Source organism: Gossypium raimondii, chromosome 8, assembly GCF_025698545.1.
Source record: "Gossypium raimondii isolate GPD5lz chromosome 8, ASM2569854v1, whole genome shotgun sequence".
Lineage (NCBI taxonomy): Eukaryota > Viridiplantae > Streptophyta > Magnoliopsida > Malvales > Malvaceae > Gossypium > Gossypium raimondii.
Window position 1 is genome coordinate 7,615,603 of NC_068572.1, and position 16,972 is coordinate 7,632,574.

The 16,972-nt window shown below is 31.4% G+C and overlaps 3 protein-coding genes across 3 annotated transcripts; all 3 read right to left on the reverse strand.

Moving 5' to 3' along the window:
* Positions 1 to 1,210: 1,210 nt before the first annotated feature.
* LOC105790620 (ethylene-responsive transcription factor 2) lies at positions 1,211 to 2,134 on the reverse strand. Its single transcript, XM_012618326.2, has one exon. It carries the CDS (start codon positions 2,060 to 2,062, stop codon positions 1,370 to 1,372), a length of 693 nt encoding a protein of 230 aa, XP_012473780.1. The 5' UTR covers positions 2,063 to 2,134; the 3' UTR covers positions 1,211 to 1,369.
* Positions 2,135 to 6,979: 4,845 nt separating this feature from the next.
* Positions 6,980 to 8,492, reverse strand: LOC105790623 (ethylene-responsive transcription factor 2). The gene has a single exon (XM_012618327.2). The coding sequence runs from the start codon at positions 8,425 to 8,427 to the stop codon at positions 7,696 to 7,698; it is 732 nt and encodes a 243-aa protein (XP_012473781.1). The 5' UTR covers positions 8,428 to 8,492; the 3' UTR covers positions 6,980 to 7,695.
* A 7,655-nt stretch (positions 8,493 to 16,147) lies between these two features.
* On the reverse strand, positions 16,148 to 16,972 carry LOC105790624 (ethylene-responsive transcription factor 2). The gene has a single exon (XM_012618328.2). It carries the CDS (start codon positions 16,900 to 16,902, stop codon positions 16,198 to 16,200), a length of 705 nt encoding a protein of 234 aa, XP_012473782.1. The 5' UTR covers positions 16,903 to 16,972; the 3' UTR covers positions 16,148 to 16,197.

The following is a 16,972-nucleotide window of genomic DNA, read 5'->3' on the forward strand; positions in this document are numbered from 1 at the left end:
CCTGATTTACAACAACTTTAGAATCAACCATTACAAAATTTAATAACTTGGTAACTAAGAATTTCTTAGCACCATCATCTTCAGTTTTGTATTTATGGTCCAACGATTACTATAATTCCTTAGCCGTTTTCTTGATACTGTATACTTTATAAAGTTCATCAGATAAACTGTTCAAACTGTTCCATGCTTTGGTAATGTTAAAGGCGGTAATAGCATCTTCCTCATCCTCTCTAAAAATAGGAGGATCAGCCTTCAAAAATTTTGTCATATTTAACATGGTCAAATAGAACAACATTTTCTGTTGCCATGTTTTAAAATTCTCTCCAGTGAATTTCACAGGCTTTTCTTTGTGACTCATAGTCACAGGTAACGTTTGACTTGTAGCCTGAGCCTAAGCAGCGACAATTTCCTCAGCCTTTCAATTGGATGAATTGTTTGACGTATGAGACATTTTTTTTGTAATCGAAGTAAAGAACCAGAATCTATAAATAAATTAAAATCTGAAACAGAAGTATAAACCAATCTTAAATAAGTTATGATGGTAATCTGTTCGCCTTAGATTAAAACTACAACAATTAATCTGTCTTAAGATTGTAAGAATATCTGATATCGTATGTAGTATTAATATGTCAGTAACAATGATAATGCAATACAATGCAGTAGCAATAACACAACAGAATACCTGTAATCGGACAAAGTTAAAAATTAGAAGAATAATTTTGTTGAGGCGTATATAAACAGTTTTCTTAAGACAGATTCGACCTCTTCTCGGTGCTTTGAGTAATGTTGGATGTCTGTCTCCCAAGATACAACAACAAATGACATAGTAGTAGCACAACAATAGTGATCAATCGAACACAACCTTGCCTTTCTCTATTATCAGGACAAATAAATTTAGAATGAATTTTTATATTGATAGTTTTTTGATGATATGTTTTGAAATCTCCTAACTTGGCTTTATATAGAGGAGAGGAAATGAAGGAAGAGATTTGTTGAAAATTTAATAGACATAAGTGAATAGAGACAATAAATGAAAAATTCAATATTAAACCAATGATACATTTTTCAAAAGATACAACTTAATGAAAAATGCAATATTAAACCAAGAGATAAAATTATTTAATTTGAGTATTAATTTATCATTCATCACTCAATAATTATTTTCCAACAAAAAGTTTTAAAAAGAGTTTTAACTCAAACTAAAACTATATTTTGCATCCCTTTAAATGAAAGAGGAAGTAAATATTGGAATAGGGCGGGTAAGTACAGATATGGTAAATTACTGAAAAAAAGTTTTCTAATAATGTGAAGTAAAATTCCTACCATTAGACTAGAAATGATATATCAGAATATGTACAATTCAATTACATTAGCAGATCAGGGTTTGGCAAAATTCAGTTGGCATCAACTGATACATGTCTACTTCAGACTCCGTTTTAATCTCACTCCTCCTCCGTTTTGACTTCGGAGTTCCGTCATCCCATGGAGATGATGGCCACTGAGCCCATGAACAAGAGGAAGGCGGCTCGGCAGATCTTCGCTTCTTACTGCTCACTCTCACTGGCTCCACCTGATCCGACCCGATTAGGTGGGGAAAGTTCAGCTTCGCTTTGGCGCCTCGCATTTTAAAAGCGGTTCGATCATAAGCTAGCGCAGCACCCTCGGGAGTCTCGTAAGTACCGAGCCAGATCCTCGCTCCGTTTCGTTTCGGATCCCTTATCTCCGCAGCGTATGTCCCCCACGGCCTTCTCCTCACTCCCCTGTAATTAAACATCTTCGGCGGCGCGTGAGGTTTAGGGACAGCCGCAGTACTCTCCATCTGAAAACTCACTTCGAAGCTGGGAAATGAAGCATTATTAACGGCGTCCGTCTCCTCCGCTGCGTCAAACAACTGATCAAAGTTTATCCATTGATCCACATTAATCGCATCATCATGAAGCTCATTTTTTCGTAGATTTTCCACAACCTGTCCTGGAATTGTATCAAAATCATCTTCCAAAAGATACTGACGAATCGAGTCCAAGAGGCTGAGATCAAAATCTGAAGCACTATCACAGTACATATTTGTGTGTTGCTAGAAACGGCTTTGACGCTTTGAGACTGCCAGGTATGGATTTGATTTCGATGTCTTCGTTGCGTTTATGTTTGCTGTTTGATTATTTATAAATACCTATAAACTTAGGTATTAATCTATGGTTATTTGCTTTCCTTTTTTGTTTTCTTTAGACAATTCCAAGAAGTTGCTGATGGCTGAGATCTCAAAACATTTTCATCATGTTTTTGAAGTGCTGCAACTGTTCATTTATCCTTTGAATTGTTTATCCATTGAACGTTAATGGCGACAAAATCTCCATTACTTCATACTCCATAATTGTACATTTAAGAATCAATGGATCAACTTAAATTAATTCTCATCCATTTTTTGAATGATTTTTTACTTTTAACTGTCTCCAATAGAATTTTTAAAAAATATTGGATAGCAAAGCAAAATTTTCCATATTCCGTCCTTACTGAGTTTTTGGGATAGCAATTTTATTTTTAAGAACATTTTCCGCATCTAGTATTTTGTATTTTGCTTTGAAAATTTCCCAACATACAGGCAATTATAGCTAAACATTGCTTGGCAGGCAAGAAATGTACTTGCTGATTATGCCCTTTTTATCTGGCAATCAAACCCAACCTTTAGAGTGAAGGTGTAGGATTCATTGATCCATGTTCCCCTCAGTAAGGGATGCTTTTTCAGTCACAGACTTCCATAACTTGTAATATCATGGCTACCCCTGTTTCGGTTCTTGAGAACGGGATGGACTCTATATATTGAAACCTCACATATCATGGGATCTTCTCTCTTGGTTTATTGTTTTTCCGTTTTTTATTTCAAAGTATTTGGATAGCTAGAAATTCTATTGTTTTCTCCTTAACTATCGACTGCTGTGCTTTATTGTCCAATGTCAACAATGCTAGTAAGACGACCCTCGTCCAACTTAAACGGTCTCCTTCCACGTTCAGATGGTTTAAGCTTAACAAGAATGATTCTTCCATCGGCAATTCGGGTTGTTGGTGCAGGCACTATTATCCGCGACCATAATGGGAATTGGATTCCCGGCTCTCGTTGGTTTATTGGTCACGCCCTAATATGGTTGTCAAGCTTTGGGCTCTTTGGGATGGTGTTTTACTTGCTAAGCATTTGCACATCACTTATCTCATTGCAGGGCTATGTTGACAAGCTTCCAAAGTAGTTTTGTTCTTCACATTTTCCAAAAAAGCAACCAATAGGTGGATGCTTTGACTACTGAGGGTAGTAACGTTAGGACTAATAATTATTTTGATTCTAGGAATTCCGGTGGTGACTTTATTGTTTACTTTGAAATCTCAAACTTCATGTTTTCTCTTGTTAAAGCCAATTTTATTGGCTTATGATGTATTGAAGGCTTTCATAATCAATGTTTTGCACCTTTCAGTGAAAAAAAAAAGAAGATAAAGAATTAGGGGCTAATGTGATATGATTAAAGCTTTTTTTTTTTTACTTAAAAAATGTTTCAATCTTCTTGTTAGTAACTCGCTACCCTCACGTCACACATACTTAGGCAATCACATGCATATACACATATATACATGGCAAGTTAAATGCCTTTGATCTACCTTACCAGGGACAGGAATAAGATCTCTCTATATATGAATCACACGTGGAGTCTTACTTAATTCAAGTTAATCTCATCACCATCTATTTAGATGACTACTATACTCCTTAAGTGGCTAACCTTAATAAGATTAGTGTCGGACATGTATAAAGGCCTAATACCAGAGATGAGCAATCTCACCTATAAATACCCATCCTTAACCTTCAGAGGATTTCTTCAATCTCTTCTCTTGAAGTGTTCAGCCTTGGTTAATCCTCCTTTACAAACGACACTTAGCTTGTTACCACCATGTGAACTGCCACTTTCTACTTCCTGTTAGGATCTAGTGTCTTGAATGTAGTTTATTCATCATTTATACATGTAATTTTTGGAACAAATTGGTTTAAATAAATTTATTTATTTTTGAGATTTTTTTTAATTTTTTAAAAATATTTTCACGTCAGCATGAGGTATACGTGACACGCCACATGTAAATGTATGTTTCCTTTGTCAATCACATCAACATTTAACAATAGAAATTGAGAAAAACTTTAATAGAAGGTCTAATTTGCTCTTTGAACTAACGTACATGAGCTAATATGCTCATTTTTTTAGTAGAGGGAGCAAAATGCAACTCGACTCCTGGTACAACTTTCATGGTACTTTTATCTAATCCTAATCATCCTTTAATTCTAGGTCATTTGTATAAAAAATTGGAAAAGCCAAATCATCATTTATCAGCACATATGGGTGAAATTTTTAATGGAAAGATCAATTTGTACTATTTTTAACGTAAAGGAACTAGTTTACTTATTTTTAAGTAGTGAGAACAAAATATAATCCGTCCTAATATAAAGATTACCATAATACTTTTGCCGAAAAATAAAAATCAAAACAAAATAATAAATCCAATTAACTATACAGCAAAGCAAGCTTTAAATCTTTTTCAAGCAACCTTTTTCCAAGAAAGAAAATTTCTTAACATTTCCTTCTTATTTTTTTTCCTTTTTTCCCCCAATTAAAGCTACAAAGAAGAAGGATATAATCATTTCCTCCGACAGAGTTTCAAAGAAAAATAAATGTGTATTTACTAAATCCGTGAGAATAAAACAAAAAGATTAAGAAGTTGGCAGAGCCAAAATATTAATCTTGGGGGATCAAACTAAAATTAGAACTGCTATGTAACAGTCGATTTAAACATATAAATAATTGATTTAAAAGAAGCAATATTCCAACATGACAATCAATTTAAACATATAAAAAATATATTCAAAAGAAACAGTATTCCAACAATTAAGACGAAATAACTATCATTTGACTCAGTTAACCATTTTTTATTCCATTTTCACAGGAATGTTCACTGTTTCACAAGCTATCATTTAACACAACTTTAAACAAAGTGACCAATGTTTTTTTTCCTCCCCTTCACTTTGGCCGAAATTTACTATAACATTATCTAACTATTTTTGTTTCATTTTTACACATCTAACAAGTTAGAAACCGTCTCCTAATCATTTTCCATCCAAAAATATACACAATTCACTTAATTTTATAAGCTTCCAAGTTCCATCAATATCCTTTAATGGCAACTTTTAATATACTTGATAAAACAAAAACTATTAGTACATATATGTAAAACAAGTTTCAAATATTCAAAATCTATGAAAAGTTTGAAGAAAAACATACCTTATACTTCAATTTTGGAGGAAAAATGATAAATAATTTTTCCTTTTTGTTCTTTTCTTCCTAAGCACCAATATAAAGAAGAAAGATGATAAAAGTCTCTTCATCTTTTCTTTTCTTTTTATATATATATTATTATATTACTTATAAAATATTATTATGCTAAGTAAACAATTAAATAAACATTAATTTATTATTATTTAACAAAATATCATTCAAAAGTATCATGGGTAATTTAGTTTCTTCAAGAAGATTTTATCTTTGTTTTTATCAAAATAAATTTTTAATATTATCTTTAAGCCTATAAAAATATTGGAGAGGCCTACTTATATTTTTAAGAGGACTATAATATATGTACAAAGGGAAAAATTGACAAAATTTTAAACTTTAGGAGAGCCTACTTATATTTTTGGTACGGCTATAGTGTAAATTTATAAAAGATGAAATTGAAAAAATTAAACTTTGGGGGCCATGACCCCGAGTCTCAACGTGGCTCCGCCAGAAGGTACACACATTAGGGTTAGTGAGAAGGTATATTTTTTTATCAGTTGTTCATACTATTTATCTAATTCTATATCATTCTTACTTAATCAACATTGGTAACTTTAAACACGCCCAACCAATAAAAATAATCCACATTAGATTTTTTACATGTGAGCATTATTTTTTATTCTATTCGTTAAAGAAAACAAAAATTAAAAACTTCTACCAATCTACCTAAATTCATCTCTTTCAAACTATCGCGTCAAAAACTCTAGTTAAAAACTTCATCAGAGTAATTGTCTCCTTGGAGCATTATATCTTACTTGGTAAATCAGTTTTTGTATAAGAAGACAATTACCTTGGTGCAGCGGTGAACCCAAGGGCTAATACCTTAAAATAGAAAATTTTTTATTTAAGTTTTTTATAAATTATAAAATTTTAAATTAATAATGATAAAATTGTACTTTAATCCCCAAAATGATAAAAATTTAATTTAATCATTTAAAAATAATAAAAATTTAAACTATTACAATAAAAATATACAATTTAATTTCGCCAAGATTTTTTTTTCTTTAACTCCGCCATTGCTTTTATGAAGTTTTAGCATGAGTTTTTGACGCGGTAGTTTGATAGGGATGAATTTGGGTAGTAGATTAGCAGAGGTTTTTTCTTTTTTATATTTTTTGTCTTTAATGAATAGGGTAAAAAAATAATGTTTTGAGAGGTAAAAGAATCTTATGTGGATTATTTTTATTGGTTGGACCTATATGTGGTAGGAAGGGTCATGCAAACATGATTTTTTTTACCCTATTTATTAAAAAAAGAAAAGGAAAAGAAAAAACCTCTACCTATCTACACAATTTCATCCCTACCAAACCCTCCAGCTAAAAACTTCATCAGAAAAATTGTCTTCTTGGAGCATTATACTACATACAAAAACTATTTTGACGTGATAGATTGATGGGGATGAAATTGGGTAGGTCGGCATAGGTTTTTTCTTTTTCTTTTGTCTTTTAATGAATAAGGTAAAAAAAGAAAATCTTAAATGTAAATATTACAGCTAAAAAAAGCATGCAACAATATTGAATGGAACAATGAGTAAAGCTCCCACCTTTATATCAAAAAAATATATTTAAAGTTGCAACCTCAAATGCAACTCCTTCAAATGCAACTCCAAGAACGTCAGGAAACATCGGAACATAATGCTCAAGCTTTTCAAGAGCTTAGAGAAAAGCACTAAACCAACCACGACTAAGGCAGGAGAATGTTAATTCCTCAATGTCGGGCCACTGGTGTAACCAGAACAGTGAAAACATGCCAGTAAAGGAGAACTATGAAGAATACAAGACCAAAGTAGTACCTCCTACAACCAGACTGCACCTTAGAGGGTTAAATAGAAGCCCAAAGAAGAGAGATAAAATCTCTTCGTAGAACGAGATCTGATGATGTCCTACTCTAACAATCCCTTGGCTTTAGAATTTGATGATGCGAATATGATTTTACTCTTTTTAACCACCGAAAGAAACATATGATTGAACCAAGGATCTCACAGACAATCTCGTCAAACACAACAATTACATGAAATCTTGGGTGCCTTTAATGGACTAAAGTGAAAGGCCTTTTTCATGACGTTGAAGCCACATGCGGGGCCAACACTAGTTTGTTGGTCACTCCCTTGCCAATAAAACTGCCTATAAAGATCTCGTAAGCCTGTTCGCCATCAAGTAGAGGGACAACGAGCCACTCAAGAACTAAGTACATCACTTTAACGTCGCGACCATGGAGCAAGTCCCTCCGTTTTACAGAATGAGAGAAAGAGTGTTTTTCATTTTTTTTAACACGCTTTTTGGAATATGAAAGTAAAATCACTATTAAAATAGAATATATGAGAACATGTAAAATTTAATTATTAGTAGATAAGGGTTTGAAAAAATTCAGTTTGCATCATCAACTGATGCATGTCTCCTTCAAACTCGGTTTCAATACTCGAAAACTTAATCTCACTTCGCTTCCGTTTCGACTTCGGAGTTTCGTCATCCGACGTTAAAGTGAACAACGGAGATGATGGTAACTGGACCGATGAACTAGTGGAAGACGGCACAGGGGATTTTCGCTTGTTACTGTTCACTCTCGCCGGCTCCACCTGATTCGAGCCGATTAGGTGGGGAAAATTCAGCTTTGCTTTGGCGCCTCGAAATTTAAAGGCGGCTCGATCGTAAGCTAGGGCAGCACTCTCGGGGGTCTCGTAAGTACCAAGCCAGATCCTCGCACTGTTTCGTTTCGGATCCCTTATCTCCGCTGCATATGTCCCCCACGGCCTTCTCCTTACTCCCCTATAATGTACCTCCTTCGGCAGGGCGTGAGGTTTAGGGACAGCTGCACCAGTCTCCTTCTGAAAGATCACTTCGAAGCTGGGAAACGAAGCATTATTAACACCGACTCTCTTCTCCGCTGCATCAAACGACTGATCAAAGATTATCCATTGATCAACTTTAATCGCATCATCATGAACATGAAGCCCATTCTTGTCCACATTTTCCACAACCTGACCTGGGTTTGTATCAAAATCATCTTCTAATAGATACCGACGTATCGATTCCAAGAGTCTGAGATCAAATTCTGAAACACTATCATAGTACATATTTGTGTGTTCTTGATCTTGAGATTAAACACAGAAAGGTAATCAAACTTTGTAGCTAGAAAGGATTTGAACTCAATGGCTTCGTTGAGTTCCTGTTTGCTGTTTGATTATGTATATATATACCTTGAAACTTTGTTATTAAACTATGGTTATTTGCTTTCTTTATTGTCTTCTTTTGACAATTCTAGAATGTTGCTCATAGGTTAGAACAGAGCATTTTCATCACATTTTCTAAGTGCTGCAAATGTTCATTTAATTTTTTTTTACTGTTTTTGTATTGTTTATTCATTGAAAGTTAATGGTGACAAAAGGTACAATGCTTTTCTCTCCCTCACGGAAAAGACAAACAAAAAAGAGAGTAGATTACTTCATATTCCATAAGTGTAGAATCAATGAATGAACTCACATTAATTTAACTATATTAATTGTTAGGGTAAGCAACGCATTTGGGTGAGTGTTTCCATTTTCATCGCTTAAATTTCTTTTAATTTCATTACTTGTTTTTATTTTCATCATTGAACTTTTGGGTTGCTTTCTTTTTACTCAACGAAAATTTTCTTTTTTAAAGTCTTGATCTGAGTAAATAAGAAATAAAGTAAAAAGTGGTAGATGTTATGAATATTTTATTAATTAAGTAGATGTCCATCAAGATTAAGATAAATTTTGATAAAGTCATTAGAAGTAGAGTTTTATTTCATTTATACTTTCTATATCTATAAATATAGACTTTGGAGAAGCATTATAGGTTATTCCAATTGATCAATAAAATATGCTCTCTTTACTCTCACATTCTCTTTAATATTTATTATCTATTTTATTTTATAACACTTTATAATTGTTTTTCTCCATAAATAAAAAATATCCTCAAATCATGTAGAGACTTACGCCACTTGAGCAAGGATCCTTAACTACTAATTTTCACATTTTTTCCCTTTCTTCATGCCTTACCCCTTTCAAGTAGCAACCAATGTAATAGCTAGTCACTCTAAATTTGCTGCTCAAGTTGTTGTCGATTGCCTTCTAGAGCTACTACTATTCCAGTTTTCAATTGAGGCCTGCATACTATGAGTAATCATTATGCAAAGAAATTTATATAATTCTTACGTCTGCTCGTGATAATGATTAGGGTGATAATGATGATGTTAAAGAATCTCAAGTATATTTTACTATGATTTATTATATCATATTTATTATAATTGGAGACTAATCATGACAACATGAATAGATAGATTTTGATTTGAAATCTACGCATGTTTGCGATGGTGATTATGAAATAAAGAATCTATTGAGACGTTTATAAGTTCGTCCTAGTAAATCTATTGCATTTCCCGAAGTGAATGTAAGCATAAAAGAAAATAAAAATCAATATTATTCCAATATTTGGTGGTACAAAATTAGTCGAAAGCTCCAGAAGAGCTAATAAATTAATATCTTGTGATGGCTAATCCATCGGTTTTAAAAGATATTCATAATGTATCTCATATTGAGATTGTGAATGAGAAAAAAAAATATTTTTCATATGAATCAAAAGAGGATTGAGTTATTTATATTTTGAATCAAACTCGGGACCTCTCGCACCTTAAGCGAGAATCATACCACTAGACCAAATACCATGCATTTGAAGATTTTGGCATATTCCCTGAAGCGAATATTGCATATAATTTTTTGGAAATTATATTTATTTTGTTGACTTAGTGGCATTATAGATTTCACATTGATTTAGACATTTTCAGTAGTAAATATCACAATGGTACTTATATGTGGATACAAAGTAAAACGAATGACAGTAAAAATATCAATTTGCCACAATTTATATTGACATTATTAGTTCAATTGAACCAAAAGCTTATTGATACAAATGCATATACTACTTGGCGTGACCAGTTAGACCATCCTAGATCATATATGATGTGAAAATTACTTGAGAATTCATATGGACATTCATTAAAGAACTAGAAGATTCTTTAATTTAAAAAATTCTCATTTGTTGCTAATTCTCAATGAAAATTGATTGTTAGAAACTCACTAGCTAAAGTTGAGATTTAATGTCTTACATTTTTTAAATGAATATGGGTCCATTCATCCACCATGCGGATGGTTTTGATATTATATGATTTTGGTAGATGCATCTACATAATAATCACGTATGTGTTATCAACTTGCAACTTGTCGTTTGCAAGATTGTTTGTTTAAATAATTAGTTTCAACATGCAATTAAGACAATTCATCTTGCCAATACTGATAAGTTTATATTTGAGTCTTTTATTGATTGAGTTTGAAAAACTTTTGTAAAAGTTTGTTATTTATGCGCATAATGGTTTAGAGAAATTATTTATTGAACGCCTCTAATTAATGCCTAAATCATTACTTATGAGAACTAAACTTTCTATTTCAGTATAAAATTATGTTGATTTATGTGTTGTACGCATTAAGTCAATAAGTGATAGATACTCCCAATTACAATTGATTTTTGGTCAAGAGCTAAATATTTCTCGTCTTTGAATTTTTTGTATGTGCGTATATGTTTCAATTGCTCCACCACAACAAAGATGAGTGAATAGTCAAAGAAAGTTGCGAATATATATTAATTAAGAGTCTCATTGTATTATTATATGTTTTAAATGTACTGGAGTTTCAATTATGACACAATTTGTGATTACTATTTTGATTTGATAGTTTTCCCGACATTAAGAGGAGAGAAATAATAACTTGTAATGAGTTAGGGGGATTAATTTGAATCAGAAGTTCAACAAGGATACCTCATTACAAGTTCCAAATATGAAAATTCTCATAAAAAAATAAATCTAGATGGTCATATAGTGAAAGCGAGTGCTTTCAGAAGAGACCCAAGACATAACTAATAAGTAAAACTCCAGAAAAAATTCAGGTACCTAAAATTGAAGATTAAAGTAGTGAAAATAAAGAAATCTCCATAAATTATGTCAATTCGAGAAAATGCGGAACCGAATAATAAAAGTGGTCGACAATGGTTTTGCATGCAATATTATTGTTCAAATGAAGGATAATCTTAACTAAATCTATTGAGAAATATAGATATGAAATAGTTTGTTTCAAAATAGAAAGATATAACTCAAGTACAATTAAATTCGTGGAGTTTTTGGACCTGTAGTCCATATATCTAAAGGTATAAAGCCAGTGAGGGTACAAATGAAATAGTTTTGCAAAAACGGAATAAAACATAAAGTTTTTGCTAAGTCTTGACATTGATGATGAAAAGATATAATATTATTTTGTGGTGAATACAATAACTTTTAGATATATTATTAAACTTACGACTCATAAAATATTTAACTTGAGTCTAATGGTTGTTGTTACAACCTTTTATAAATCACTATATAGTAGAGTTTATATTAAAATTCTTGAAGGATTTAGAATGCCGAAGCATATTGAAATTATCGGAAATTGTTCATTTATATGAATTGAAATATTTGGTAAATTTGACTTAGTCAATAGTAGTTGAAAGAGGATTATAAAATGATCCAAAATACCTATTTGTATTTTTATAGAGGATCATAATTAAAGTTTGGTATGATTATTGTTGAAACTCCTGAAGAGATAAAAATATATTTTCCCAAAATTTCTCCTTACTCATGACTTTCAAAAGAATGGTGATATAAATGCTTAGCAAATACGTTCAATGGTCATTTGAAAAGCTAGTATTCAAGATTGAATACATAGAATATGAGATATTATGTGATGTTTTCATGAGGGTAAGTAAATACGCGTTGTACTCTTTTTTCCTTAATCGAGGTTTTATCCCATTAGGTTTTCCTGGTAAGGTTTTTAATGAGACAGCATGTTATGTGTATTATAGATATGTGTATTCTTTTTCCTTTACTAGGAATTTTTTTCCCACAAGGTTTTTATCTTAGTAAGGTTTTAACAAGACACATTATCTACAAATGGACATCCAAGGGGGAGTGTTATGAATATTTTATTAAGTATATGTCCATCAAGATCAAGATAAGTTTTGATAAACTTTAAATTTTAATAATCATTAGAAGTACAGTTCTATTTCATTTATATTTTCTATGTCTATAAATATAGACAATAGAGAAGCATTATAGATTATTCGATTGATCAATAAAATATACTCTCTATTTGTTTTTATTCTCTATTTTTATTTTATAACAAGAGAAGCTAAAATAATATTAAAATTTTGTCAATTTGTACTTGTTTATTCCATTATCGAAAGTTCTAATTTTTAATATTAAAATTTTAAATTCAAATATCAAAATAAGTTAAATGAATTGTTGAAAGTTTTTATCTGTTGATAATGTTAGCCTAGTTACTATAATATTGAAATTAATTAATTTAATTTTATTCTAAGATTTAAAGTTTTATTTTATATTTCTTAATTATCCTTAATGAAATTAACTCAAGTTATCCTTAATGAAATTAACTCAAGTAACTCATATTTAATAATAATCTACGAATTTAAATTTCTTTAGATTATATAATTTTGAATCTTCCATGCTAAGCTAAAAGCAAATAAAAAATTAGTACAATTAATTAAATTAATTGATTATTCATCGATTGGGTAAAGAAGTGATAAAAATAATGATAGGTTTTGTTTGGCATGGAAGCTAAAATTAATTAATTTAATTAATTGCAATGATTTTTTCTTTTAGCTTAACATGGAAGATTTAAGATCATATCATCAAACGAAATTTGAGTTTCAGAGACAATTATTAAAAATTATTTATTAAAATAAAATTTTAAATTTTAGAAGGAGTTTTAATTAATTAGTTTAATTAATTTGAATATTATAGTAACAAATTGGTTGATGCTATCAAGAGATAAAAAATTTCAACTATTTATTTAATTTATTTTGATGTTATGATATTTAAATTTTCAATAATGAAAAAAAAAAGAAATTTATAACTTTCGACAATGAGGTAAACAAATAAAATATGAAAAAATGATGCATGATCAAAACAAAAGTGTAAACGTAATGTGATGTGCACAGTCAACCGTCGTTAGAGATTTAACATTTAAGCGACTAAAATGAAGGAGGTTTTTTTTTTTGTTTGAGCAGAACGAAAGTACCTTAAAAGTTAGTAATTAATTATTTTTAAAAAAATTAAAAAATTAATTGCTAACATAACATACACATGGCATGACATCGACGTGATAATCCATGTGTATGCTATATTAGCAAAGTTAACAGATGTTAACTTTTCAATCTATTTTGGACTAATTTAAAAATTAAAGGAGACAAACAATAAAAAGATTTTTTATTATATAAAGTTAGAGGTTAAAATAAGTTATGAAAGAATCGTGATGAAATCCTTTATATTTAAAAAGAAAAAGGAATCCAGTTTTGTTAATTAAGGTTAATTTTACGAGAGCATATCGACAGCAAAATCTTCGTCATGTGATTTAATATTAGTAAAATTTGTCAATATTCAGCTGCGAAAATAAGAAAAGGTGCAGGGTTTAATTAACTGACAGATTGGGTACTTTTTTATTTTTTTTATTTAGATTTTGAAAACGTGGAGATGTTATCATATTGTTTGGGTAGTGGGAATAACATGTGCTTCTTATTTATTGTTGGTGAATGTAATCAGTTCACATGAGTTTGTTAAAATTTGTCTATACTACCTGCCAAAATCTTTTTAGAACCTTCTATTTCCCTCTAAATTTACCAAAACTACCCTAAACGGTATCTACATCTACTACCACCATCAAATCTGGTTATTCCTTCGTCTTGCCTTTTTGATAAATAGTGTAGCAACGTGAGCACATACCATATGTTAGTTTGATAAATAGTGAAGCAAAGTGAGCGCGTTATTTAAGGTTTAGTTTATTTTTTGTCTCATGCTATGATATTATTATAATATCTAATTTTACTGTCACCGTTACTTTTACACTAATTACAAGTAAACACACTGTCTATTTAAATCTATTTTTAATTTATGTACGGACTTAGTTCTATATATTTATCTTTTAAACCTTCGCAAATAATTATTATCACAGCTATCTGAATTATTCAAATAATAATAAAGTAAAATAAGCACACAGCGTATATCGTAGTTTTTTCTTTATCATTAATGAACTATAATTAAAATTGGAAGTATTCTTATTTGAAGAAATTATTAAATAAGGCTTTTCTCAGCGCCTATGATGCGGAACTCCAATACTTCTTTAAGTTGTGAGGCTCATTGAGGTTCAAACTGTTGATTTTTCTAATTTAGAGTGCTTTCTGGATTGTGTAAATAAATATACGAATATTCGATTAATATATGTGATAAAGTTTGAAAAGTTTATATTAAGGTTGAACTATATCAATTCATTCTTTAAAATATTTTGCTTTTGGTTTAAAAAAAGCACTCTTGTTATTTTAAATCATTTTGGTTTAAATAATTTTCTTGATTAAAGTATTCATTATTTGCCATATTTTTGTTTTAGTATTAGAGTGATTGTTTTGGATCAACTGCATTTATTTATAATTATTTTTGGTCCTAGAAAAAAATACATGAAGGGCAAAATTGTGCTTTCATGACACATATGAGAAAATATCCAAATTCTCCTAAGAATAATACACAAAGTGCCTATGTAGATTTAATGGATCAAGCTCAACATATTGAAGCATTGTTTGATAGGCATACTACACAACAAATTGTAGCTAATTGTCTACATCTTAAAACTAGTATAGATGTTGCTTGATGGTTGACGTTTCAAGGTTGTGCTTCTAGAGGAAATGATGAAAGCTTAGAAAAAAAAGTCATGGGTATTTTAATGAATTAGTAAACCTACTAGCCCATTTAGTGTTCATCAATGAATTAGAAATTAGAATATGAATGAATCAAGTTGGAACTTTACAATGGTGTTCTCATTTGAAGACAATGTATAATGCAACTAATACAGTTCTTGAAAATTTAAAAGAATACTATACCTAACTACTCTCTGCAAGGAGATGCTCATAGTGCATGTATTAGATAAAAATCTTTTGAATTTATTTTTATTTTGCATATGATAAAGAGAGTTATGGAGATCACTGATAATTTTGTCAAGCTTTGCAATGTTGTTCTCAAGTTATATTAAATGTGATGAGTCTTGTTCATACAACAAAAGAATTAATTTAGAAATTGACAGAAAATGGAAGGGATGAATTGTTGAATAAAAGTGATATCTTTTTGTGAAGCTCATGAGCATGGTAAGTGGTAGTCATAATAAAAGAACAAAAAGTTACAGTGTAGCATTATTATTGAATGGATATATATTTTTCTGTAATATATACTCAATTGCAAGATTATAGATTTGATGAACGTGTTATTGAGCTCCTTGCGCTCACTGCAACTTTAGATCCTAGAGAGTCTTTCAAATTATTTGATATTGAAAATTTTGTAGCCTTGGTAATAAGTTTTATCTGTAAGATTTTTTTCAACAAGAGGTGCATACATCTAGAATTTAGAACTATATATCCAATTGTTAATAAATTGATTTGTTTTAAATGATTCTTCAAGTTTCAATTGCAACTACAACACATGTTTTTTCCACCATGAATATTGTGAAAACTGAAGATAGATTTATGTTTTCTCAAAATGGTACCTGCAGGTCTCAATTCTACTCTTGAGGATGGTTACAGTGTGGGAAAACAATGGCGAGATTATGTTTAGATTCTGAATCTGTAAGCCAAGGCTTTGGCCTTCTTTTTCTTATATAAAAAATTACTAAAATATGTTTGCTACAAACATGGAGTAAAAGTACTGCTACACGCCATTAAATATGTACACTTCAATTACATTAACAGTTAATGGTTTGGCAAAATTCAGTTGGTATCAACTGATACATATCTACTTCAAACTCAGTTTTAACACTTGAATACTTCTCACTCCTCATCTGTTTCGACTTCGGAGTTCCGTCATCCCATGTAGATGACGGCGACTGAGCCGATGAACAAGAGGAAGACGGTTTAGGGGATCTTCGCTTGTTACTGCTCACTCTCACCGGCTCCACCTGATTCGAGCCAATGAGGTGGGGAAAATTCAGCTTCGCTTTCGCGCCACGCATATTAAAAGCCGCTCTGTCGTAAGCTAGCGCAGCACCCTCGGGAGTTTCGTAAGTACCGAGCCAGATCCTCGCTCCGTTTCGTTTCGGATCCCTTATTTCCGCCGCGTATGTCCCCCACGGCCTTCTCCTCACTCCCCTGTAATTTACCTCCTTCGGCGGCGCGTGAGATTTAGGGACAGCCGCAGTAGTCTCCATCTGAAAATTTACTTCGAAGCTGGGAAATGAAGCATTATTAACGGCGACCGTCTCCTCCGCTGCATCAAACGACTGATCAAAGTTTATCCATTGATCAACATTAATTGCATCTTCATGAAGCTCAGTTTTGGGTAGATTTTCCACAACCTGTCCTGGAATTGTATCACAATCATCTTCCAAAAGATACTGACGAATCGAGTCCAAGAGGCTGAGATCAAAATCTGAAGCACTATCACAGTACATATTTGTGTGTTGCTAGAAACGGCTTTGACGCTTTGAGACTGCCAGGTATGGATTTGATTTCAATGGCTTC

Excerpts from the sequence above, each read along its gene's own strand:
- LOC105790623 (XM_012618327.2), bottom strand. The coding sequence starts at position 8,427 with ATGTACTATGATAGTGTTTCAGAATTTGATCTCAGACTCTTGGAATCG.
- LOC105790620 (XM_012618326.2), bottom strand. The coding sequence starts at position 2,062 with ATGTACTGTGATAGTGCTTCAGATTTTGATCTCAGCCTCTTGGACTCG.
- LOC105790624 (XM_012618328.2), bottom strand. The coding sequence starts at position 16,902 with ATGTACTGTGATAGTGCTTCAGATTTTGATCTCAGCCTCTTGGACTCG.